Source organism: Lycium ferocissimum, chromosome 4, assembly GCF_029784015.1.
Source record: "Lycium ferocissimum isolate CSIRO_LF1 chromosome 4, AGI_CSIRO_Lferr_CH_V1, whole genome shotgun sequence".
Classification (NCBI taxonomy): Eukaryota; Viridiplantae; Streptophyta; class Magnoliopsida; order Solanales; family Solanaceae; genus Lycium; species Lycium ferocissimum.
In genome coordinates, this window is record NC_081345.1 from 30,317,691 (window position 1) to 30,345,365 (window position 27,675).

The 27,675-nt window shown below is 34.0% G+C and overlaps 1 protein-coding gene and 1 pseudogene across 3 annotated transcripts; one reads left to right on the plus strand and one right to left on the minus strand.

The window, feature by feature from the left end:
- Window positions 1–1,635: 1,635 nt before the first annotated feature.
- LOC132054572 (dehydration-responsive element-binding protein 3-like) lies at window positions 1,636–2,780 on the minus strand (annotated as a pseudogene).
- Window positions 2,781–18,427: 15,647 nt separating this feature from the next.
- On the plus strand, window positions 18,428–25,684 carry LOC132052230 (uncharacterized). Of its 3 annotated transcripts, none has more exons than XM_059443666.1 (14): window positions 18,430–18,632; window positions 20,744–21,164; window positions 21,359–21,450; window positions 21,780–21,938; window positions 22,082–22,418; window positions 23,131–23,249; window positions 23,342–23,414; window positions 23,478–23,698; window positions 23,783–23,839; window positions 23,920–24,076; window positions 24,319–24,441; window positions 24,519–24,689; window positions 25,058–25,117; window positions 25,193–25,684. In XM_059443666.1, the coding sequence occupies exons 1-14, from the start codon at window positions 18,589–18,591 to the stop codon at window positions 25,310–25,312; spliced, it is 2,154 nt and encodes a 717-aa protein (XP_059299649.1). In that variant the 5' UTR covers window positions 18,430–18,588; the 3' UTR covers window positions 25,313–25,684. The 3 variants fall into 3 exon arrangements, 2 of the variants coding, with proteins under 2 accessions (XP_059299649.1, XP_059299650.1); XM_059443667.1 differs by lacking the exon at window positions 18,430–18,632 and adding an exon at window positions 19,711–19,978; XR_009413963.1 differs by lacking the exon at window positions 25,193–25,684 and having other exon boundaries at window positions 18,428–18,632; window positions 24,553–24,689.
- The last annotated feature ends 1,991 nt before the right edge of the window (window positions 25,685–27,675 follow it).

Consider the following 27,675-nt stretch of genomic DNA (forward strand, 5'->3'; position numbering starts at 1 on the left):
CACTTAGACTTTCGGTAGAGAAATTTTCACCAGTTATCCCTTTTTGGGATAATTATATATTTAGTAAATAATTTTTTTTTTTTTGTAAATTATTTTTAGACTATGGTCTAAAAGCAAATTGCAAATTTTATGAAAAAATATTAGAGCCTATAAAGGGATATTTGGGCAAATAATTCCCTTTTTGTACCTGTAAAATCTCTTTCAGTTGACAAAACCAACGAATAATTCTTCTTTAACATAAAACCAGAAACGCAAGCTATTTTAAAAAGTTCACCATAAAAGAGTAAAATAAAATAAAATGGTCATCCAAATGAGTTTGGCCGGTGTGTTTAGAAAAAGAACAAGATAATGAAGATAGACGACGAAAATGACAGGATAACCTATAGTACCAGTTTTGAAGATTTCAATTCTTGAATACCCTTTTACTTGAGATAATGCCGAGTATTTACTCTACTTGATATTTTTTCCTATCAACCCCGACCCCTACCCATTTTCTTTAACACAAGTTTTGACTTTTGAGTGCAAATACAATTGAATGGCCCTTCATTACAAGTCAGTCGATTATTATATGTTGAGTTTAAATGTTATGCACCGATAATGTAACAGCCCTTCCCAAAACTAACATTTGTTGTGTTACAGCTTTGGATCCATAAATTTTGAGTTCACTTTTTATGAGACAAAAAGAAACCTCACAACATCAGTGTGAGTTACAAAATACTTTTTTGTCTTATAACACGTCACATTACACTGTCAGTGTATATAGCTTAAATCTAGATGGGCATTACATCCTCTCTAACAATTTAATAACCTTATATTTCATAGGTTTTAATTACTTTTAAGCTGGTTAAATACTCTAAATTTATGTACCATTTAAAAAAATCATTTACTACCTAATGAATGTAGAAGATTAAAAGTTAAAAACAAAACAAAAAAAAAACTATTTAATTAATTTTAAGGTTATATACAATATATAAACTCTATCTTGTTGTCATATTTTTTCTGCAATCTTACTTCGAAAATTTCTCTTAAACGTGAGAGTGGTGTTTGAAACATCCTCTTTACCCCCCCAAAACGACGAGGGTGAGGTGCTCGCATACATCCTCCCCTCTCAAAGCTTGCTTAATGGCATTATATTGAATGTGTTGTTGTTTTTTGTCGTTGTTATTTACTCTAAATTAATTACTCTGTGTCTTTCAAAGCTATTGGGTACAATCGCTCTCAAGTCTTGAGATGTTTGCATGCTAACTGAAGAATGCCCTACACTTGCTGCCCTGCTGTAGGTTAATTAAGTAGACTGCAAAAGTATATATGTTCATGAATGTGCTATAAAAAGTACACTTCTATTTTAAGTACTGTATATATTACTCCATACATCTTACAAGTTAAAGGGTTAAAAACACACCTTTAGTATCGCTCTTTTTTCTTTTTTTAGTTTCCTACCTGAAGTATCAGGTGTAAAAGTTTCCAACCAGTTTAGATTGAAAACTCCTTCATGTCGGAAACTATAAAAAAAAAAAAAAAACGATACTTGAGGTGCGTTTTTTATCCTTATCTCTATCTTATATACATAAACACAGATGACTAGTTCGTGAAAAAAAAAAATTAAAATTTTCAAAAAGCTTACACCACTCTTACTTATTTCAGCATCTCAAAGCTGCTAAGAATTAAACTCTCTCCAAACGGCATCTTGTCCAAGAAAATACCCAGCAAAGTCGTTATCTGTTGACCACCACGGTGGATACAGCCACGTATCAACTGAGTCACTCAACTTCAACTCGCTCTTCGACTCGTCCGAGTCAAAACTAATTCCCTCCAAGCTAGGAAGCTCTATAATTTCACCCAACTCATCCGACCCTGACGTTATTTTCTCAATTGAACTAACAGAAGACGAAGAAGAATTTGCAGTTGGTTCTTCCATTGCAGCTGCTTTAGCTGCAGCAGCTTGTACATCTCTTGGTGAGAGTGAAATTGGACGAGGCAATGAGTTAACTAGATGAGGGAAATTTAATATAGATGAGTTCTTTTTAATACTCAACGCCGCAACATCGTGTGCTCTAGCTGCCATTTCTGGTGTGGGGTAAGTTCCGAGCCAAATGCGTGACTTTTTACGTGGTTCACGTATTTCAGACACCCATTTGCCCCAACTTCGCATACGAACTCCTCTGTATATTGGGTGTTTATTCCCAGCATTAGCACTCTGTCTTACTCGCTTCGTCATTCGATTAATATTTTCTGCTTTTTAACTTGTTTTGAGCCGAGGGTCTATCTGAAACAATCTCCCTATCTTGTGAAGATAAGGGTACACTCTACTTTCTCCAGACCCCACCTGGTGAGATTATACTGGATATGTTGGTGTTGTAGCCTGTTTTTGGTAATGATTTGTTGTGTGGAGGGTCTATGAGTAACAGTCTCTCTACTCTACAAAGATAAAGATAAGGTTTGAGAACATCCTATTCTCCGCAAACCCCGCTTGTAGGATTACACTGCGTATGTTGTTGTTGTTGATTTGTTGTAATGTAATGAAGATCAAAGGAGAGTGAGGAATGCCTTTCTGAAAACAGAGGAGAAAAAAAAAATCAGTGTGTAATTGTGTGAATTTCTGCTTTTTAGAAGCAAGAGGAAAATGAGAATGAAAGGAAAGGACAAAACAACGAAGTGCCGTTGGAGGGGGAGGGAGATAGGGAATTGGAGAGGAGTGTGTTTTTTCTTATAGAGAGTGAAGAGAGTAGAAATAGGTTTCATCATTATAAATTCTGAACAAGCTTAATATTTCTATAAAATGAAGAGTGTAGAATTTTCATTAAATTTACAACTACGTCTATAATTTAGACAAAAATAGATTAGGTATAAGTGATTAAATTTGTTGTACTGGTAACTTTTAAACGTTAAATATAACACCTTACTACCAATACTGACGGTTAACTAACCAACTGATAACTTATTATATTACTGACAATATAGACGCGCGCACCTATAGTGTAGAACATTTTTTGCATCATTAGTACTATATTTTTATTATTTAACAGGTAATATAGTTTATTATTTCTAATTGTTATACTAACTGTTTTTTAGGTTGACCCAATAACATATTCTTCCATTTCATTTTAATTATTGGAGTTTGACTAGATAAAAAGTTTAAGAATGTAAAAATACTTAAATCAAATGTCCAAAAGTGTTGAACTTGGGATTCTGATCATGCTATTTTGTGAATTTTTCTGCCTCTTACTTGTAAGAATAGTCATGAAGGAAAAAATTAGAAAATAAGTATTCCCTCCGTCCCAATTTATTTGAAGGTTAACCAGTTTGGGGTGTCAAATAGCTCTTTTTTAACTACAATTTTCTTCAACTCTTTTTATATATTGTGAATTATTAATTATGCAGACTTATATTACTTTTTATATAGTTTTTAAATATGTAAATTTTATTATAAAATACTTGAAGAATCAATGTTTAAAATTAAGTCAAAGGAAAAACTGTTTGACTCCCCAAACTGGCCAATTTTCAAAGAAATTGGGACGGAGGGAGTATATGTTTTTAAATGTAGAAAAGTATTTTTTTAATAGATTAAAAAAAGTGACATATAAAATGAAATTGATGGAGTATAAATTTGTCTACACTGTGCATATTCTTCCATTACTGAAGATATTAACCTTCCAAACTACCCAAAGCACCATTTACAAAGATACAACAGACTCGTGGTGTAATGGGACCAACAAGAAAGTTATGTCATTTATAATGCGAAAGGGGTCCCCAAAAAGCTCAATAAAAAGTCCTCTTTATTTAATGTAGTTTTGCTAGCTAGCTTTTAATCAAAATCATCCACGTATCCTTCTTTCAATTTATATATCCATTGAGTAGAGCCATTATACTTTTGTCCCTTATACGTGTTCAAACATTAAAATCTGGCCCATCTCCGTATTCTGCTGAAAGGCTACCTCCCTTAGTATAAACTAAATTAACCTGATACATTTCCTTTAACGACATTCCTTGACTATAAAGTTCCGAGTAATATACTAATACTTTCCAAATAAAATATTTTACGTTATACATCTTTAATCATTAGAAAATGAATAACATGTCACAGTAGTGACGGATGAATGCCAGATATACAGATTAAGTATATGAAATGAGAGTAAATATAGTTGTGTTGAAAAATACTGTATGTCGGCATTTTTTTTTTAAATAATTTGACGTAATACTATTCTCACGACTATATTTCATCCAAGTCTATCACTATCCCAAGGCAGGAAAAAGCAAAATCGATGTTATTCTGCAATTTCTCTCTTTTTTCTTGTTCTACTTAGAGATTCTTCTGTGCTGATAGTCACAGCATAGCGCTTGTTTATTATCAGTAGCTACTTCTAGAAAAGAGACACTTGTCTTAAACGTGTTGATCCAATTTGCCGTACACTCATTTTCTGAAGAACGTGATCCACATTTTGTTAACAAGTACTGTAGTAATGAGACAAGGGAAAAACAACAGAGAGATTCTGAAGTCTTAGAGAAAAAGAATGAGGTAGCAAAGAACTCACATCATGGCTATTGGTGCAAGGAAAACGATCATTATTTGGGCTACAAATAGACCTTAGGTGTTGGACCCAAGTAGAGGCTTATTGGAGACTTAAAAGGCCCAAAGAGAATAGGCAAAATCCTATTGGAATCACCATTAGAAAGAAAATCACAAACAACCACTTTTCAATTTCTGTAATTCAAAATAACTATTATCTTGGAATTTCAATTTCTACAAGTGAAACGGCATGACGATAGAAGTTAAACTTGAGGACATTGTCATAGAATTTCACTCATAGAAGTTGAAACTTCGGAACAATGAATATTTTTATAGGGTTGAAAAGTGGTTATTTATGAAATTTTGGTGTGTCAATATAATCGTCACCATTATAACTTGTAAGTAGGTCGAGTACTTCCTATTTGCCACGCTTTTGCAAATCAACCTACTTTTACATATTTCCATAACACTCCATTTTGACATTTCATTATTACTTATTAGTCTATTAACCATATTGAGATTTGAGTGTCGCAAGGCAATTGGGTGAGAATGGTCCTGCCATATAAATTCGGCCAAACACCCCAAGTTTAGTGGTAGTGACCACCATTTATACTAGCAAAGCTGCTTTTCTTAGCATGCGTGATTTAGGAGCCGTTCGCCTATAAAAATTATTTACTCTTTTTCGAAAATAATTTTTCACTTCATTTGAAAATCAGTTTTTAATTATGAAAATTTCAAATTCAACTTAAAGTTGTATTTCAAATGTGCGTTCGGTATGAAGGAAAATGTGTTCTTGGAAAATAAGTGAATTTCTACTTATTTTCTCATGTTCGTTTGAGTAGCGGAAAATAAGTGAATTTCTTACTTATTTTCTCATATTCGACAGTTGGTAAAACATTTTCAGAAAATACTTTCCCCATAACCTCAATTTAACACGGGCCCACCCCCACCCCAATTTTTTTTTTTGAAGTATTTAATTTTTTTTCGATTTTCTAAACCACCACATCCCCCGTGTGGACCAGTACACACCAACCCCTACAACCACCCACCCCGCACCCTTTTTTTTTTTTGGAAGGGTGTGGTGGGGTGTCGGGAAAGGGGCGTGGGGGGGGGGCAAAAAACCAAAAAAAAAAAAAAAAATCAAAACTTTTTTTTCAAAACAAAATTATTTTTTTTGGGGGGGGGGGGGGGGGTGAGGTGCGGTGGGGGTGGGTGGAGTGGGGCAGGGGGTGGGGTGGTGCAAAAAACCGGAAAAAAAAATTCAAAACTTTTTTTTCAAAACAAAATTAATTTTTTCTTTTGGGGGGGGGGGGGGGGGGGGGGTGGTGAGGGTGGGGCGGGGAGGGTGGGGTCCGGGCGTGGGGGGGGTGGGGTGGTGCAAAAAATAAAAACAAAAAAAAATTCAAAACTTTTTTTTCAAAACAAAATTAATTTTTTTTGCGTGGGGGTGGGGTGGGTTGGCGGCAGGGGGCAGGAGGGGGGTGGTGCAAAAAACTAAAAAAAATTCAAAACTTTTTTTTCAAAACAAAATTAATTTTTTTTTTTGCCAGGGGGTGGGGCAGGGGTGGGTGGGGTAGGCATGGAGGGTGGGGTGGGGGAAGGGGTGAGGTGGTGGGAGTGGTTAGGGGTGGGTTGAGTGGTTGGTGGAATGCACTTATAGACTTGTTTTCCCTACTTTTATTAGGGAAGTCATTTTCCCTATTTTTGAGAAACTTGTTTTCGTAAAGAAAATGTTTTCCAAATTTTTTGACCAAACGAACATGGGAAAATTGGAAAACATTTTCCGGAAAATTGGAAATCATTTTCCGGAAAATGTTTTCCTCCATACTGAACACACCCTTAAAGAACAACTTATAACCTGTCTTCCAACTTATCACTTTTTACTTTTGAAGTCGTATTAAAGTACATTCAAGCATAAACATTATTCTAAACATTTGGAATCTATGGATTGATTTAGTAGCGCAAAAGATTTGAGGCTAGAGAAGCCATGGTTCCAACGTTCATCCACCATTCCACCAAGAGTTCATCATTATATATTTCTCTTGTTATTGTATCGCACTCACTTTCCATATTATTTCATCATTTGAAATTTGAACTAAGCGAGACTTTGTAGAGTAATTTGAAATTCTCTTCAATATACTTTAATGTCTAGTATAGGTATTTGGAAAGTTGTTGCAATTGAAAATACACTCAATTTATTAAATTCAAATGATTACGTAAAAATTTACTTTCAATTTTTTCGATTAGTTTCCTGGCTACTTCCTTCTTAGGGAATAAAAAGTAAGGTTCTTTTTTTCGAATGAAAAAAGTAAAGGTTAACTTCACAAAATTTTGAATTTTATTTGGAATTGTTCACACTGTCGCAATTCTGTTATAGTATCAATTATTATGATCCATGATATGTCTCTTCTTCTTGTATACTTGTCGTGAGTACAATTAATACTAGGAAAACTTAAGTAGTTGGTATTGTGACATTGGGGGTCTTCTCGTTCTTTTTTAAGTTTACAGAGTGACAATATTTGGACTTTTTCTCTACGTTTTTATGTGGCACAATTGGTTAAGACGTGGAATGTTAATCTTGATATGCAACTAATTTTCTGTGGAGATCCAAAAGTCAACCTAGGTTTGATATAACGGCACAAATAGTTACAAATAGATAAATATTAAAAAGGAATAAATCATCGAAACTTAATCAAGAACTAACCTAATTATTGCACCTCTATTATGCATCATTTGGTGCACGTTTCCAAATCTAAAGCCTTCATCTCTCCCAAGGGTGTCAAGTGGGCGGCTGGGCCGGGCCATTTTAAGGTGGGCCACAAGGGGCCGGGCCGTAAGTTAAGGGCCGGCTTGAGAGAAAAAGGGTGTCCGGCCGTACATGGGATAGGGAAATTTCTGTCAGAGCACCGGCAGGCAGCGGCGGTTATAGTTAGTGGGCGGGCTTCTTTTTTTTTTTTTTTTTTTTTTTTAAGTTCTAATACAAAAATAGACATTTACATTTACTAATAATAATAAAATTAACATTTACATCTAATGATAAAATTGCTAAATTAAAAAAAAAAGTTTAGTCGTCGTCAAATTCAAAAAGCTGAAATAGCCGTTGTAAATTTAAAAAAAACTAGTCGTTGCTAATTTTATTTGAACCTAAATTTATGGATAACTTCACTTTGGTCATATTTTCAAACTATAAATACCACTCCTCCGTTCTTAACGTTTTCGCACAATTTTCCACAATTCTCTCTTTATCTAAATTTGTTATTCAACTAGTGTACATTACTTCACCTCCACCTTTCCTCGAATTCAAGATCAACTTCAAGTGCGGTGTGGATGCATTTTGAGCGAGTAAATGAGGAACTTGTTAAATGTCAACATTGTGGTGACATATATCTCCCAATACGTGCGTGGTGTGCCTATTGGGGGGTGGGGGGTGGAGAGGGGGTACGTGTATTGCGTAGACACTTGTGAAAAGGCATGAAATCAACCCAGATGATTTATCAAAGGTATATTTGTTGAAATAAGTACTACTACAATCTAATACATACTATATACCGAAAATGTATCAAAGGTATATTTGTTGAGAAAACAAGATTGTCTAAATTTTTAAAATACAATTTTAAAGAAAACTAAAGTGCTCCATAAAAAAGAGACTCCTAATTTATCGGGATATAATGTTTTTAAACTACTTATTATTAGTAACAAATGTAGTACTTATCTTTTTTTTTTTCTTTTTTTTTTAATTTAAGAGGCGGGGCGGGGGTGACCCCGTGGCCATCAACCGGCTTCTAGGCCGGCCGGTGGGTGTGCCTTTGTCCGCCCACTTTGACAGTCTAAACCCAGCCTGCCCCCTCACACCTTTTGGTGGGTTTGGGGGCGGGCGGGCTGTGGCGGGTTCCGGGCGGGTTCGGCCTAACCGCCGACCGCCCACTTGACACCCTTATTCTCTCCTACGCTCTTCTCCCCATTCACAAATTCACCCCATAAAGAATCTTGTAATTGCAACTTAAGCATTAGTTATACTAGTTAATTAGGCTTAGTATTATGAATAAGGCCTTCTCCTCTCCTACATTCTGTTTATCTATTACTAGTGAAATCTACCGCGCTTCACGCGGATTAGACTTTCGAACATTAATTTCTTTAAATATTTAACACTTAGTTTATATAGTTTACTATGGTCTTTTATTACTTAAAAATAGTTTTAGTCTTCAAAAAACTTGTATAATCTCTGCAAAGAAAACAATATTTTTTCCGTCTTATAAAAAATAATCTTAAAACAACATCGTTGCTTCATTGTACATTTAATTTATGCGTATAATTGGAGAAAATATACACGTTTTATCACCTAATATTATAAATATCTTATGTAATTTTTGTCTTATGTTTTCTTTTCTTTTTCCCCTTTTAACCTCTTTATCTTTTATCTTTTTTCTTCTTTTTCTTTCTTACTTCCCTATATGAATCGCTCATTTTCTTGTTTCAAAAAATATCAGATCTTATTTTCTTTCTTCCTTAACTTCCTAATAATAAAGGTAACTAACCAAGAGATAATATTTTCAAGTCTCAACAAAAATATGTGTGTGTGTGTAAGAAGATATTAAAGAAATAGTGCCTAAAAACATATTATAGAATATGAAGAAGTAGATGTTGACACCCAATTTTGTCCCTCCTTTATTTAATTTACTCGGGCTTCTAAATTTACCGACAAGCTAAATACCTTATTTTTCATTACTACTACTATTAATATCTACTCTTATTTTTCAACCATTATGAGCATTACTTTTATCACAAATTTTAAACGGTTAGTCATCGTTTCATTTTGAGTTCGAACTCGTTAAATTAATTACAAGACAACATTTTGATAAAACCTTATTAACTACTAATTATCTTCGCATAATATATATTGTATTAGTTATCAAATTAGAAGCCCGAAAAGAAGTTAATTAAAGGAAGAAATGGCCGTGGAAATTGACCAAACTAAGCCAAATCGGTCCATATATTTAAAACTACCAGCCCATTTCTCAATTACCCGACCCGGCCCATTTTTAAAACCTAAATCCCTATCTCTCTCTCTTTTCCTCAATAGTTTCTCTCTCTCTCTCTTTCCGCCGCCTCCTCCTTCTCTCTTACATCTCCCTTTCCATTTCAAGTTAAGCCCCAATCACCCTTTCATCATTCCAGATTTTTGCCTCCCTATTTCGACACAGAATCGTACTCTCCTTTGGCTTTACTTACTTAGTCTGTCCATTGAAAGGGAAAGCTTCCCATTTTTCTTTTCGTTTCGGACACAACAGATTCAAAAGAACAGAAAAATCAAACCATTTTTGGTAACCCCGAATCAAATCACGTGAATGAAGCCTCCTAACGTTCTGATTTTTGAAACGATTTCAAATTCGAATCCCGCTCAAACCGAAAACCCTAGTTTTTACACCTATAAATACCCTCTTATACTCCCAGCCGAAGAGAGGATTTTTTTTTTGGAATACACAGCTTACTCCTACATTTCATACGACTTGATAAATCATTTTGGTTTGCTCTTGAACACTTTGATAGAAAAGAACTTTTGGGTTGTTTCCGAGTTTCAAATCGTTCGTGAGTTAAGAAAGTAGATTCGACACCGACGATCCTCGTTCACTGCACCCGCGAAAGGTAATTTCGCTTTTCCTTCAGTAGTTTTATTTTCTGGTTCTGTCAAGTTATTGGATTTTTCTGAGTTTGAATGTTTGTGATTTCTCTTGGTTTTGTTGATGCAAGCATGAAATGGCTCTGCCATATTTAATGGCCATCGTCGAGTTTCATATGATTATGTTGAAGTGGGCACTTACATTCCCGTCGCTTTCTTGCTTTCTTTCATTCTGTATGTTTGTTAGAAGAAGCACAATCTTGTTCTCCTTTAAACGTTAACTTAAATTTTCAAGTTCCCTGGTCACTTCCATTTTTGTCAAGTCCCCCATTTGAAGTTTGATATAGCTGAGATTACTATCTGCCTGTTTGGGTTTTCCATATGATTTTGTACTAAGTTCCATGTCAAGTTTTATGTAAAATTCATGTTTCCAAAACCTTGGTCCTTTTCTTATTTTATAAAATGAAAGAATGAATATAGGAGTTTTGCATTAGTCATATAACCCGTAATGAACGTCATTAATGCTTTCCTCTTTACTTAATTGCTCGTGGGTTGTCGAAAAGAAACAGAATTCATATGCTAAGTCTGAGTAAAAGAAAAGATCATTGTCTTGTGACATTTAGGATACCTTAGTTCTTAGCATCCGATCGAACCAAGTCAATAGTCTTTCAAAGTGTAAATGATAGGTTAATGTTGGTATGAGCATAGAGTTTGGTTTCTGCCTTTGTTTGGCTTTCTTATTGTTTTGTTAAGATTTTTGCTCGTTCCGTCCAATGTCGTCATGTTGGTCACGGTATTTTAGTCCTTGTTTCACATTCAAGCTTAGCTATTGTCATGTTTTGCCTTCCTCCTTTTTTTTGGTTGATTTTAGGTCTGTCCTGTTTAGTAATGCTTAATATACTGCCTCGGTTCGGCACCTTTTAATTTTAGTCAGTCACATGTTCGGTTTTCTGTTCGCTTAAACTCTCGTTTTGGGGTTTAGTTTGGTCCTCCCTGCTTAATTATGGTGATCATGTTATTCAATAGCCTAGTTTGCATCTTGTTTGCTGTGTGGTACAGCTATCTGCCAGCTTGTTTGTCTTGTTATCACTGGATCTTTAGGAATGTCAAGATTATTTCCAGCCCTCATATAAGTTCATTACTGTTGGAATATGTCGTTCAAGAATGCATGTTTGTTTGAGTACAAGTCAAATCCTATATTTGAAATGGTCTGCTGTATGTCTAAAAGTAGGCATTATACCTAGTTGTGACTGCTTGCCTTGTCTAATCTGTCTATAGGATTTCATGGCTAAACTAAACAGGGTTAAGATACTTTCATATCTACCTTTCTTCTCCTCCCCCTTTGGATTTGAATACTAGAAGATTGATGCTTGAACCTGTCCGATCCCTTCCCTTTTCTGCTTAGCCGAACAAACTGTCCATATGCCTTTGGTAAATAACTTGAAAATATGAGTTACACAGGGTCTAGCATACGTTTAGCCTACATTGTATTATAGTTGTTTATCATCCTTAGCCTTGCATTATGTTGATACTCGCGTATATACGGGAAATACACAAGATATGCGCAATCTAACAATCTGTTTCAAGTTTATGTTTCACGTGTTTAATCTTATTCATTGATTATGTACTAATCCTTTTCCTCTTCATTTTCCTTGCATGACACCCCGCATATGAGTCCGAGTGACTCGTCATCTCCTTCCGCACTTGGCGTTGGGCTAAAAGCCCAACGGGACCTCTTCCGTGTCAGCCCTCCTCTGTCCGCAGCCAAGAAAAGGGGAAAATAAATTCTGGGCCAGCCCAACAGCGTGCATGACATAGTAGTCCAAATGGGCTGAACCCATTTATTTATCTTCTCTTGCACCACTATTTCATTTTATTGCATTCAACTTGTGTTATTTTGTCTATTACTTTATCTTACGTTGCCTCACTAATTTAGACGAATCGCTAGAGAATTCATAGGGATTTAGCGTGATTAGTTTTAAAGATGACGGTAGCTAATTTAAGAGGAAACCAATAACTATTACCAAAGTGTCATTCTCTTCCGTTTATGTTTAAACTACTTATGGTATTTACAATATGTATTTTCATTAGAAAAATTAATTTCCAAAATAGCGTGACTATATACGTTTGAGTTAAAAGAGTCATGATTGATTTTTACTCTCTTCAGAAACTTTCAAGACGTCACTAATATAAATACTAATCCAAGTATACTTTATAAATATTACTTTAAGATTTATTCAACGATGCATACTTTTAGTCTATATAATCAAATAAGTCAACAAAAGAAACTCATGTCCTTGTATCCTATTTTTAGTTGGCATTGTCATAGTAATACAATTTTATCTAAAATTCAAATTTGCTAAAACCCCTTCTTAAAAGGTATTATTTATATTTTTACAAGTTCTATTTTAAATAGCATTCTTATATATATTTACCTATAACTTTAGTAATACCTACAAATATTTCTTAAATGCTATAAAATGATACATTTACACTTAGCCTAATTAATTATAAGTCAAATTACGGTTAACCATTATTAATGGAACTTTTACAGGATGCTTAATACCTTCCCTCTAGGTTAGCTGAACCTTACTTCAGATCTTTTGGTTTCGTAGACTTTAAAAACAAATCAACTTTAATTAACCTTAGGTGCCCTAATTCACCGTAAATAATTAGGTGGCGGCTCTTAACTTTAATTAACCGGAATTACCGGATGTTATAAACTATTTTGACCCCGGTTAAAATAGGGTATGACAAGAGATATATTGTTATCAATTAATTATTCGATTTAATTTGAGAATATGTAAAGAATCAATACAGTTTGGAACATTATAAAGACAAAAAAAAAAAAAAAAAAAAAAAAAGGATGTGTAATAGTGAAGATACATTTTTTTAAAATGATTGGTCGAACGTTCAATATTTTGTGAAAGACTATTTGAATAATCTTTCATGAACGCAATACTTTTTGATTGATCACCAAAATAATTATCAAGTAAAGCGATTCGGAATATTAAAAAAAAAAAAAAAAGATAAGATGAAAAGGTTAAATAAATGCATTACTTAATATGAGCTAGATCTCAATCTCAAAAATCTTAGTGGTCTAATTATTGGCTAACTAAACTTTTACCATATTGATGAGGATTCGATTCTCTTATGTCCCTAATTTCCCTTTCCCCTCTTTCCTATATATAAGTTATGTAAAATAAAATCTTTGTCAACAAAAAGAAAAAGATAAGAAACAAATAAAAATAAACTTTTCTTTGCAAACAAACAATTTCTTTACTTTCATAATTGCTGTAGAAATATGGACAACACAATCTTGGCCTCCGATGTAAACTAAAACGTTGAATCAAGAAAAATTATATATAGTTTTTGTTTGCTAATTTTTTTTTCAAAGAGCCTAAATAAGTAGAGTAATTGGGTGGAGATAATGCAAAAAAGAACTCACTTAGTTTCTCCAGTTGAAATGAATTTTCGGACAAAACGTACTTCAAGGTTCCTCCAAACTAATATGTTTATCTTTAAGATTCCTCCAAATCAATATTTTTCTCCTACTCAACTTTTTTTTCTTTACACCATAAGTCCATTCTCCTACTTAAAAATCGTAATATCAAGCTCTCTCTTTCAAAAAGTTCATCCTTTTATCAATAGCAAAATAGTAAATATAGTTAATAAGTAAGCTCATTTATATCAACCAAAAAATGTCCTGCTCTCCACAGCCTTATATCCCATTTCACATCAAACTCTAGGAAGATCATCATTTCTAGATTCTGCCTCATTTTTTCTATGGGTTGCTTTCCAAAATATAGTTTCCAACGTTATACCATGTCAATTTCTAAACAATCTAATCAAAAAAATTATGCACTGTAAAAGAAATTAGAACAAAATTAATAGGAGTATACGAAAGTTAATGAATTTATAGAGTACATATAATTACCTTATCCAACATTGAGGTAAATATCACGGAGTGTACCATGCCTTTGATGTTGCTGACATAGCACGAAACACCAAAATTTAACAAATACTGAGCAAGAAATAATTATGAAATGTAAAAGTATGTAAAGTTTTCAACCAACATGTTGAAAAATAACGCTGTCAAATCTTTTGTTGTAAAGAAATGAGTCGATCTGAATTTGCAGGCAAGATAGCACATACAAATAAACTCAATCAAGATAAAATATTCACTAACACATGAATTTCACAAGATAAATTGTTGTATAATAAAAAGTAAAAGAAATATATACCGAGGCCTTGACTTGAAAATTTTCTAATGCAAAGATTAGATCGGAGGTAAAATGATGAAGTATATATGAATAGGTTAAGGTTCTTGTCTTTTTATCTCCTATCTTAATTAGCACATTACTACGCATTAATAAGAATTAATGAAAAGGAAGGGAGAAGAACTAAAGTTTTTTATCTTTCACTGTTAGCACGTTATAACCATAATCTTCAGGGAATTTAATACAGACCTCTAGGCATTTTAATATAAGTTAAATTAAATTAAACTAATAGGATGGAGAAGAGGAAAAAATTCGAAAAAAGGAGAGGTGCCACATCACCTTATCTATGCCTAGCTTTATATTATATATAGATTCACGAGCTCACTCTCGTTAAGAAAAGAAAATATAACTTTTTTCTCTTAGCTCTTTTTTTTTTTCTTCAGAAAAAGGTGAACCGTCTATAAAATTATGACTTCTGAAGTACCAACATCATCATATTTTAATTATTACGTGTAAAATCATACTCCAATTTTAATTTTATTTAAATAAATTTACGTATGTAAGAATCCCATACAATTACAAATCTTGAAACTAGCAATTTAGAAAATACACCCTTTATGTTCGGTTCATGCGATGCACTTTTTCTAGTTTGATTAAGAAAATGATATATTTTATATTTAAAACTTAACTTTAAGTTTTTTATTTTATTCCAAATGAAATTTACTACAATATATAAGGGAGAATAAGAGTTTTTTGTAGTCCTCAAAACCTCAAAACTTTCAATTTTGCCCCTATTTTGGCCTTTATTTACATAGTTACCTATATGTATTTTGTTAAATTTTTAAAAAATTGATGGCAATTATACCCAAAAAGCAACAAAGGTGGAGAGACACTTGGCAACTATCAAGATTTTTTTCTTTTCAAAAGTTACGGTCCCACATAAACTCTACTCAAGGGCACATATTTTCTTTTGTTGTCCAATCTCTGTAAAATCTACATATTCACACGGACCATTTATTATTCATTTTTTGTTTTATTTTTTAAAGTTGCAAGCAATGCTCTAAAGAATGATTCTTTTATCGAGTATACTTGCCTAAATTGACAATATGCAATGACTTTTTGTGTACCTCTCCTTAAAAAAATAGAGTAAGAGATTGGATTTTATATATATATATATATATATATATATATATATATATATATATATATATATATATATATATATATATATATAATATGTATGTATATATATGATATATGTATTGATATACTCCTATATATTTACACCCGCAATGAAAGACTGATAGCTTGGCATATATATGTATAATTATAAGGTGTTGTATATATGTATTGATATACTCCTATATATTTACACCGCAATGAAAGACTGATAGCCTCGTTCGGCTGTGTTTAAAAATCGGCTTTATTTCGAAAATCGCTTTTCAAAAAGTTTTATTTCGATTAAAGGTTGTTTGTGTTTAACTAATTAAATTAAAACTATTTTAGAAGAATTAGTGTCAAACTTTTTTAAAAAGTCGCTTATAAATCTATTTTTCAAAAAAAGTGTAGGCGCAAAAAGTATACCCAAAAAGCAACAAAGGTGGAGAGACACTTGGCAACTATCAAGAATATTTTTTCAAAAGTTAAGGTCCCACATAAATTCTACTCAAGGGCACATATTTTCTTTTGTTGTCCAATCTCCGTAAAATCTACATTTTCACACGGACCATTTATTAATCATTTTTTACTTTATTTTTTAAAGTTTAAAGAAATGCTCTAAAGAAGGATTCCGGCTTTTTCATTGTATACTTGCCAAATTGACAATATGCAATGACTTTTTGTGTACCTCTCCTTTAAAAAAATAATAGAGATTATATATATATATATATATATATATATATATATATATATATATATATATGTATAATTATAAGGTGTTGTATATATGTATTGATATACTCCTATATATTTACACCGCAATGAAAGACTGATAGCCTGTTCGGCCAAGCTTCGAAAATCAGCTTATTTTGAAAAGTGCTTTTCAAAAAAGCTATTTCGATGAAAGGTTGTTTGTGTTTAACCAATTAAATTAAAAAGCACTTTTGAGTAGCAATTAGTGTTTGACCAAGTTTTTAAAAAGTACTTATAAATCTATTTTTCTCAAAAGTACTTTTGGGCAAAAACTATTTTTTTTAGCTTCTGAAAAACTCCATCTGCTACTCCCCATAAGCACTTATTTTCCCCAAAAGCTTGGTCAAACACCTCATTTTTTTAAAATAAGCACTTACAAGCACTTTCGGAGAAAAATAAGCTTGGCCAAACTGGCTATAAATCTATCACTATGACCTAAACTATTTTAAGAAATAACTCAAAATGTATTTATTTTGCATTTCTTTAAACTACTATTTATTGTTCAACACGCATGTCATATCTTTGCCCAATTTTAATCTAATAGTTTTTTAAAATGTTAATAATTTCATGAAGTTATCATGTTTTTTACTAGTATTTTCGAAAGTATCATTTTATTCAACTTTCTTAATCCAAGTTATAAAGTATATAAATTAATTAATTTGGCTCCATTTGGGTTTGAAAAGTTACTTAAGAGAAAATTTGATGTAAAATTAAGAGCAAATTTGATGTAAAAGGTATAGCAGTTCTAAAAGAATTAAATTAAAAAAATTAGAATTGTCATTTTCGTTGTTATATACTCCTTATATAGTTAAATTTATCCTCATTTAGATATGTTAATTTTTGTATACTAACAAGAAACCATATAATATTGATAATATTTAATTAAGGATAATTTAGTGGAAAAACTAATTTCTAGGTATGAGTGATTTGTTAGAGCCAAATTTTCTTTTCCAACTAAAGCATTTATTAGGTCTTACTTTACATTCAATTATTCAAACATTGCCAACATCATCTGTTTCTCTCCATATGTTTCTCTCAGTTAAACATCCAACATTTTACTTCGTTAGTGATATCATATGTGCTTACAAATACATAAAGTAAAAATTATTGAATGACATTGTTTAGTGTGAAAATGAAGGTAGCGTTATTGGTCTAGATTAGATTATCTTTAAAATCTCTTGTTTGATTAACTAAAAATCAATCATTTTGAGCATAAAGTATATATGAATAAATTTGTTCATACTATGAATTTAGGTTATTTATTGAATTTTGTCTAAAACTAAAGTTAAAAAATACATTTGACTAGCATAAAGTCTTGACACATAAAATAATGAGTGAAAAATTAATAGATATCAAAAGAAATCTATTTGTATCTATAAATAAAAATCGCATGCTCACAAATTCATAAAAATATAAAAATAATTTTCAGCTTATGATCTCCGCCAAGTTGTAATTATCATACTTTATCATGTTAGTTTATAAAATACCGAATCGCTTGAGCCTTTATGGTATTTGCTAATTTTCCTACCAAACTTATTTCCTCATAATTTTTTTTTAAAAGACTATTCAATTATATGATGAACAAAATTTAGTAATCATGACAATTTATAAATTAAATATGATCAACTTGCAATTACATTAAATTAAATTAAATATGTACTTAAAAAGTGACACAAATTATACTTATTTGATAAAACACATTTTGAGTCGGGCCTCCGGTAACTAGTATTTAGGGAAAATAATCCTCTATGGCTATTTAGAAAAAATAATTACCCGAAATAGCCCATGTTTGTAAAATTAGCCGTAATGGCCCAATTTGTACCCCTCACTTCAAAAGCTTGTGCTATATTTATAACCTCACTACAATTGAAAAAATATTGTATATTGTTGTATACAATTGAATTTCTTGGATATAAACAACTCTTATACATTATTATACACTTTTATACAAGGTTGATACATTATCTACTACAAATGTATAAAGTTGTATAATATTATATATTGCAAAAAAGTGACTATACGGGATGTAACTTAAAAATATAGCTATGCAAAAATAATTTTATATGCTAAATTGTACATTATTAAAATTTCTTCTAGTATTTATGATAAAGGTGTAAGAATTAAAAGTTGTCGTCATTCTTAAATAGTGGCTTCGTTTTCCCTGGTAAGAAAACAATGGGAGCTAAATCCCAAGTTGGTTTTACGTAGAATATTAAAGTCGGAAACCCACCTAATATATCAAATTCCATCTTCATTTCTCTATCTACCTCGATGGCTTCGCTTCAAACTCTTTTATATATATATATATTCCCTTTTCATCCCTATCCTTTTTCATGGCTTCCCTTTTTTCTCTCCGTACTTCCACTTTCCATAATCAGTAAGTCTCTCTCTTTATTGCCCCTAATTTCCTCTTTATTTTCACAATTATGATTTGCTAATTCCATCGTTATATCATATGGATTTGTTAAAAATAAGAGTCAACGAATGTGCTAAGTATAAGAATTTAGTGTTAAGTATGAGCTCAAAGCCCTAAGATTTTGCCTCATTAATCAGATTCATTTCTGAGACGGAAATTTAGGGTCCACAATTTGTGTTTGGGGAATTTATATAGCATTGGTTAATGATGGAGTACATTTGTGGATTTGGTTTTGTTTCATGAATTAAGGAAGGGAAATTTTAAGTAGAGATGCCGAAATTATACTCCCTCCGTTCACTTTTAATGGTCCACTTTGGACTTTTCACGCTGTTTAAGAAATAATAAAAAGAAGTAATTTACCAACCCATATTAATTGATGACACTTTTTATTGGATTTGAAAAATGATTTGGGCGTAAAGAATTAATACTATGGGTAAAACAGGAAAAAATAAATTGTATTATCTTGATATGCTAAAAGTGACAAGTAAAAGTGAAAATCTATATTTAGAATACTTGACAAGTTAAAGTGAACGGAGGGAGTAAATTCCTTTGCTGTATCATACTCCCTCCGGTCCATTTTACTTGCGATCCTTACTAAAAATAGATGTTCCAAAATAGTTGTCATTTTAGAAAACTAAGATATAATTAAGTATCTTTTCCCATTTAGTTCTTTTCTCAATAAATGCGGAGGAAGATACAGTGAATAAGGGAGTAGTATTAAATTGAGATCAAAGAATAGATAAGGATAATTTAGTCAAATTACCCTTTAAGTTAATGTTTCTTCAAGGGTGTGCAAAAATAAGCATGACAAGTAAAATGGACTGGAGGGAGTATCTTCTCTGATTTCGGGAATCAATGTTATAATTGAAATGGAAATGAAAAAGAAAACTTGATTTATAAAACATCAACCTTTCCTTTTCTTTTTCATTTGGTTAATTATGTAAAGCAATTTATTCAAAGAATGGTACAATAGATGAAAATGTATTGGTACAATTAAAAGAGATTGGCTGAAGTGGAGGAGTGACATGTGGGATTACTAATAAAGTGAATGCCAAGTTCTGTAGAACTGATTGCGAACTAGCAATATTATATGGGAATGAATGTTGGGCTACTAAGATACATATGTCTGCAAGATAAGTGATATAAATACGGATGTTAAGATGGATGTGTGATCATACTAGATTGGACAAATTAGAAATGATCATGTTGATAAAGGGGACAAGTACGTACGGATAAAACATTGAGAGAAGATCGCTTGAGAACATAACACAGTGAAAACAAATGGTCAATATAGTACCAGCCAATAGGTATTAGTTGTTTACACTTCATTAAGTTTGGTATCTTTCCAAAGTATTTTTATTCTTGTTAAAAACTTGTATAACATTATTGAGATAAGTGTGATATTTTGAGAAAATCTACTTTTAGGAGAACTCCTAATTTACCTTGAAAGATAATTTGTTTAGTATTCACTTGAAATAAGTCCAAATAGAGTGGCATGGATATAAGAGAACTCATCTAGTCAACCCAAACTAGCTTGGGATGGAGTATTATTGACTGATTTAAATAATAAGTGCAATGGGAAAAAGTTTAGAAGTGCATCAGCACAACTCAACAAGGAAGGAAAAGGTTTTACTATCATCATTCTTGTAATAGTTATAGATCTGCATAAAATGGTGATACATCCAAAACAAAAAATGCAAGATTTGATGCTTCTTAGATGGTTGTTCTTCATCCAGCGATAAGTTATCACTTAATCATCTCAGTTTAATTGTCTGAAATTGTGTTTGAGGGGAGTGCAAATCATCGCAGTATCAAATTAACCACTAACCATACATGAGTTTGGTTAGGAAACTATAAAGACCCTCTGCAGAGAAGGTCCAAGCAAGTCTACTAGGTTTGGGTTCTTAAATTTTAAGCCCCATCAGAAGTCTCTAAATCATAGATAGATGCTTTTGCAAGGGTATGGAAATTTGTGAGAATGCAAGTGTAGATTAAAAAGGTCCTTGAAACCTATGATTTCTTCATATTTCAGACATTAAATCAAATTCACTGTTGGATCTTTTGTTCTGCAGAGAAATTGTCCGATCATGGAACTTAGCGAAGTCTGGGTCTAGGAAACTGCATTCATCTAATATATATGTGAAAGAGCAGAGTTTTGGCTGTGTAAAATACATTATTCTGCAAGGATATCTTTCTGGATCATTGTCCCAGAAAATTTCAGTTAAATGCATTCCTTCAGAAGAACTAGGATCAGTGGCAGCTACAGGCAACCCTGATCAAAACATTATTATGATGGACTGTTCTATAGCCAATAGACTCAGGGATGAGCTGGAATTCAGTCGAGTCAATTGTCTTGTGTGGGTACTTCATGAATCTGCAAGAAGCTTCTCAGTTGCAGTACAGACTCTTGAATTGGCTAAAAATGGGCCTGAGCTTGCAAGTGCATGGGTTGGGGTGGATGTGCATGCCTGGCATAAAAGCATCGCATATCAGGTATGGAAGTACAGCCAGCAGTTCTGTGAATAGAATTTCTGACACACTGCATTTGTGGTTCAGTTTTAAATTGTGAAGGTTAATATGAGTTGTGATTTTCCATCTTAAACACTTGGCTCATAACTATGATAATTGGCAAGTTTGCGAACTTTGGAACCTATGCGGACAAATAAAAAGCAAATGCTGCTGCACAGGTAGCAATTTATGCTTTGTTCAAAGCAGCAATAGAAGTGGAGGTGTTTCTTTCTCGCAAACGCAGCAGCAACACTTCTTCTGTTCATGAAATGTAAGTTTGACTATCTTGAACCTTTCCACAAATGGACATTCATGTATTGTCATGTAGTTTAACTGTTAGGCTTATCAATTTCTCACTAACGTGCGCCTCTGTCTATTATGCGACTCTGTCTATTAAATTGTTAAGAAAGAAGAAAGTAGTAGAGCGGTATGGTCACTCAGTTTTTATGATCTCCTTTGATCATATTCATTATGGAACTCATCATGAACTCCTATGTGTTTGTGTGTCTTCTATATATGGAGAAGGAAACTGCATGTCACGATTTGGCGATCTTGTCCCTTTTCTTATTTTCATGTTCTTCTCTTCTTGCTTTACATCAGCCTATCCCCAATCACTGACTTTCTTGGAGAGCGCATTGAAAGTCAGTTGAATTTGAGGAATCCGAAGTTGGTGCAATGGTTTAGAACACTGGAGCTGCCACGGATTGCAGGAATGTTCATTCCCCTATTCAAGAAATGGTCTGTGGATTATGCAGGAAGGTATGTTCTTAAAGACCACTGCTTCGTAGGTTATTATAGCTGTCTTCATGAGGCAACCATATGCTGTTTAATATTAATCTACTGATTGGTTCATGTATTCTTCATATCTCAGTTGATAAAACATCTAATTCAGAATTATTCAGTGGTGTTGCAGGAAATATCTTGGCTATAAGCTGTTGCACTGCAGTGCAGAAATTAGGTCCTGGACGAGTTTCTTGTCCTTTATTTTCAGCTTCAGTTGAAGATGCACTAGTAGAGCTCATGAACTTGTCAGAGAGACTTGTTTCAGTTGATAAATTGCACTACTTAGCAACTGAGGCTGGATTCGAAGAAGACTTCTTGTTCCAATTTGGTAGAAAGGTTCTGCCAAGTAACAGTATTGAAGATGTAGAATTTTGGATAGGATTGGTACAAAGTAAACTCAGTAATGCATTCCACAGAGAGAACGTGATTGCAGACAAGCATACTTTTCACGACAAGGTTAGCTCTTACGAATTGTATTGTAGTTAATTAATTATGTGACTGATCTCTTTTTTTTTTTTTTTTTTTTTATGCTTGACAACTGACAAGACCTGCGAAATACCTACAAATTTATGATATCTCGCCGTTACTGTCATTGAACTATGTTTAGGTCTTGAATTCAGAGAAAGAAGGTTACATTAGTCTTTAATGTTAAAGAAACTCCATCTTGGAACTGATTTTGAATGGATTTTTTTTTTTGGGTAAGTGAACTGATCTAGAGTTGATAAATACCTTTTTCTTCCTATTTCAATAAGTTCTATAAAAAGATTGACTATAACAATGAGCACCCAAAGGTGTGACCTAGTGGTCAATGAAGTGGGTTGAGAATCATGAGGTCTTAGATTCAAATCCGAGCGGAGACAAAAACACTAGGTGATTCTTCCCATCTGTCCAATCCTTGGTGTATAGAGTTAGAAGTACTTGTGTTGGTGGGAGGTATCAGGTAACCCATGGAATTAGTCAAGTTGCGCACAAGCTAGCCCCGAAACCACAGTTATAAAAAAAAAGATTGACAATAACAATAATTACGAAATAGTTAGTCAGCAGACTGAAAGCTTGCCCTGCCTAAAAAGAAAATGATGGTTCTCCTATAATTTGGATGCATCAGTTAATTGTGATTTTGACAGAAAAGGTTATATATTGAACTGATTGTAGTTTCGAGATCTGACAGGTTCAAGAAAATAGTTTAGCTACCCTGGGACTTTTTGCATATTTGGGAAGAGAGACGAGATTGTTCCTCTCGGAAATGGGAGTAAAGGATCTTGATGAGCAAACTAAAGATTTTCTGAGGTATTTAAAGAGAGAGCCTACTTTCCTTACTCTAGTCAGTGTGGCTTGTACATTTGATTGATGTTGGGCAATTTTATGCTTTCTCCTTGCAGTTACTTAGAATGCGGTAGCCTTCTTATGCATCCAGAATTCTCCACTCTCTCTGAATATCAGCTCTTCATGGAGGTTAGTATTTAAAATAACTTGGAAAAGGTGAAAGAAATAAACATTAATTAACAACTCTCGCAGGTAGTAGTCAATGAAATTGGGTGGCTCGACTTTTATGCTGCAGCTGCTAGCAAATTTTGTGTCAAAAGAAGATCCAAACAACAACCAATCCAAGCGGAGAAAGAAATAATTTTGTACACTGTTTTAACTGTATGCTACGATATTATAGCTGGATTCGCCCACTATAGCAATTCCGTGCAGCAGCCATTAGATGCAAAATTACTGGACTTCTTGCTTCAGAGGTATCAAATCATTCTGAGAATGTACTGAAAGTCTCCGGCATAAATGTAGCTCACTTTTTAGCTGATTTCTGTCAATCTCTTTAGTCAGAGTCTGCTGTCTGTATGTCTGGAGGACTACTGGGCAGCCTATGATAGAACAGGGTATGTTGGATTTAATGGACAAGATTTAATCTTCTGTTGCTTCACATTCCAATAATGAGTTGCCTATCTCTCTCGAACAGAGGAGTGCAAAAATTTGCTGATAGAAGTGCATCTGATCCAGCGGCATCTTTGATTAGTAAAGGTGGAATGGGTTCATCCATCCTATGGGAAGCAAAAGAGAGGCCAACTGACTTGATAAAAAAGGAAAAGCATCATTCTGGATCTAGATTGAATCAGGTACAAGTACTAGATTTTATAAAAGGGACTGCTTTACTAAGTTCGTTATTTTTTTTTGGCCAAAAAAAAGAAAGTCTGGATTACTAAATTTTGTGTCCCATGAGAAAACGTTGCTTTACGCATTGTGGACAGTTCTTACTTTATTCATCAATAGTCATCTAATATTTGTGCACAACCTTTTGGCTTAGCAATTAGTTTCTGAAGCCCTTCATAGACTTTTAATTTCTTTTATCAAATGGCAGGCCACCAGCTCTGCTGTGATGGACCCTGTGACGCTGGTGAAGTTGGATTGCTCAATTGCACCCAAACCACTGCATGAAAATTTACTCAGAAAATCTACAACCAAGCTGTTATCTGCAAGTGCTGTAAGTTATTATCCAGTTCAATCAAATCAAAAGATTATGTCTATAGTAGTTAATTTTTGTATTGCATTATGCTATAGGATATCTGGATGGGTACTGAATTGCTCTTTACAGACGTATCGGATGCTTTAGGGCTACTTATAAAGCAGTTGAAAGGCCGTCGACTCACAAAAAGGGAGAGAAAGAAAATGAAGAGAACGCTGGGTGATATTGCTACCCTTGTTCCCATAACCATCTTAATGCTAATCCCTGTAAGGATCAACTATATGAAACAATGGATTTTCGTCCCTTCTGCTCAATGCTTATATTTTCTGTTGAATGAACTGGTCTTCTGGTCAACTTCATGCTCTATGATAGAAATGGTAGGCCTATAGAACTCAAAAAGAAGTCAGAGATGATATGACAAGGTTTAAAGGACTACAAAGTAAGCATGATAAAGTCTCTTTGAAAATGAAATGATCTGGAAAACGGGGATTGATTCTTATAGGTGTTGCACAATAGACTTTCACCATGAATAGCTTTTATCTAGTTTCAGGACGTCAATGTGAAAAATAGTTCTTCCCTATTGTTCTCACAAAGAAAAGAGCTTCTCAAAGATTCACTTTGTTAAATTTATCAGGTTTCTGCCGTGGGTCATGCAGCAATGCTAGCCGCAATCAAGAAATATATCCCAAGTTTGGTAATTAACTGTAATCTATCATTTGATACAATATTCCTTGCCATTATTTGCTTATATTTTTTCTTTGTGGCCCAGATTCCTTCTCCGTATTCTTCTGAAAGGCTTGATCTAATAAAACAATTAAAGAGAACGAAGAAGAAGGAAGTCCAAGCTCGGAGCAGCATTGAGAACCCTTCTTCTAAAGTTGTAGAGTGAATGCAAGCTGTGGAAAGCAACTTCATTATCATGGTGTTGGTTCAGCTTAACTTCTGTAAAGTGGCAAGAGAAGTTGCACATACACCTTATTATAGCCGATGCAAGAAACTGTCTATTAGAGGAAATAGAAACAACACTCGTTCAAGAACACCTGTACACAAAGATGCTGCTAAGTTTAGTTTTAGTTTTAGAGAAAGCAACTTAGATTTTGATCGAGTGTATTTGCTTAGGCATAATCTGACTATTGTTAATATTGTCCATGGTTTAAGACAAAGCTTTTCGAGTTTCGAGGAACTTATTTAGTGAGAGTGTGTGGCTGCTAACAACTCCCTAAGTTCTAAATTTATAATCGTTACAATTATTTCCTTTTTAGTTGGAGATAACTTTCATTTTTGAAATTCCTATAGAAGTCGGCAAACCACAAGGAGGTCAATGCACAGTGCATACTTACGACTAGGGGTGGCAAATGGGTCGTTTGGGTTGAAGTTGGACGGATCAACATGGACTGAACCAATAGATGGGCCAATGCCTAACTCTGCCCAAAGCTTGTTCATTTTTTGGTGCGGATTGCCCTTACGCACGTGGTAATGCTCGGGGGTGGTGAAGACAGAAACGGACCCAGCTTGCCCCGCGATCGACAAGTTGGGCCAGGACGTCGCGTGATCCAACCTAACCGCACAAGCCGAAACACCACCACGCGTCGTGCGTCCACATGCGGCCGGCGCGCGCGCCGCCGAACACAGCCCCGGGCCGCACGACATCGGATGCCGCGCGCGCGCCGCCCATTTTTAGACACGAAAACCCACGCCCCGCCCGCGGGGGCGTCCGAGCCCACCGAGGCGATAGCGCCCCCGAAGTCGGTGCGGATTGACCTGGACCAAAGGCACTGGTCTTTAATTTTTGCCCCTAAAATTGGTGGTCTTTAATTTTTGCCTTTCGCCTAATACCCTGAGGTTCTGGTTCGAATCTTAGCTTAGTAAAAACAAAACAAAAAACAAAAAAAAAAAGAAATTTCGCAAGACAGAGGTTTGGATTCGCAATGCAGCCTCGAGTTTCAAAACTCTACCTTGAGGTAGAGTTTTAAATGCAAAACTCTGCCTCAACTCTAGTTGAGGCCTAATCTTGGCCCGAATAGGCCTAACTTAGCTACGAAATTCTGCTTTGCTATTTATTTATTTTTTGACTGAGCTGGGGTTCGAACCCCAAACCTCATGGTATTAGGCGAAGGGCAAAAATTAAAGACCAATGCCTTTGAAGTGTTACACCTCGAAAATTTTCGCGTCGTATGCGTCGTGAGTAAACTAACGTAAGCTCGGAGAGGTCATGGAACCCTTATAAGGTTAAGGAATACTCTTAATAAGTGTTAAGCAAGTGTCTAAAGGTTCTGGGATCAAGCAAATAGAAGAAAATAAGTTTGTCAAAAATTTGGAAAAAATTTGGACAGAAATTTTGGGTCAACTTCAGAGAGGTATATCTCCTTGGATATCAGGAGTTTTGAGGTGTTTCAAAAGCCTAAAATGAAGTTCGTCGAGTGTAGTTTCCAACGCAACAAACCGTTCGTCAATACAACATCGAAGTAGGGAGTTATGGGCATTTTAAAACGGACTGTCAGAAGCCTGCGAACCTACGCGGAAATTCTAGAAACTACTTAAAAGGCCCACCAATTTCGGCCCATCAGCCCAACCCGATTTGGACTACTATATATACCCTCTTAAGTCACCTAAATCACTTAATTTTTCACCATTTCTCATCTCCACACCTCTCTAGAACCTCCCACAACATTCACCCAATATCCAAACCCCCCTAAACATATCCCAAATCCTGTAAAACATTCCTCCAACTTCCACAACATGCACACATATTCCTACAAGTCTATATGACAATTTTGGTCATTTTTATTTCATTTTTAACATATCCCCAAGTCCTAGGAAGTCCTAGAAACCTCTCCAAACATATTTCCAAGCCCAAACCTAGGATCAAAGTGAAGATTAAAGTGGTTAAGGGTTCCAAGTGAGGTCTACACTTGTCTCCTCTTCTTGAAGATGTTTAGGTGAGTATTTTTAAGGCGGAGTAACCATGGAATTGAAGTGTTCTTGAATTTTGAGGTAAGATTTCATCTTAATTTCATGTTTATGAGTTTGTTTGGTAATTATGTTAAGATTTGAGGAGAAGAAAATTGGAGGAAAAGTTCAAATATGCATTTGATGATATTTTGAGTTGTGAATTAAATTGAGTTATAATTATTAGTATGTTTTGAGCATAATCTTGTTATGAGGGATAATAATGATGTTAAGGAATTGTCGTATACGAGTATATAAGGGGTTGTATGAAGTTGTTGTTATGGATTGATTATGAAAAGAAGT

Bases quoted from the DNA above. Each gene is read 5' to 3' on its own strand.
- LOC132052230 (XM_059443666.1), top strand. From the start codon at position 18,589: ATGGCTTCCCTTTTTTCTCTCCGTACTTCCACTTTCCATAATCA. The intron at 21,451-21,779 runs GTAAGTTTGACT...GCTTTACATCAG, and splicing joins ACTTCTTCTGTTCATGAAAT to CCTATCCCCAATCACTGACT. The intron at 21,939-22,081 runs GTATGTTCTTAA...AGAATTATTCAG, and splicing joins TCTGTGGATTATGCAGGAAG to TGGTGTTGCAGGAAATATCT.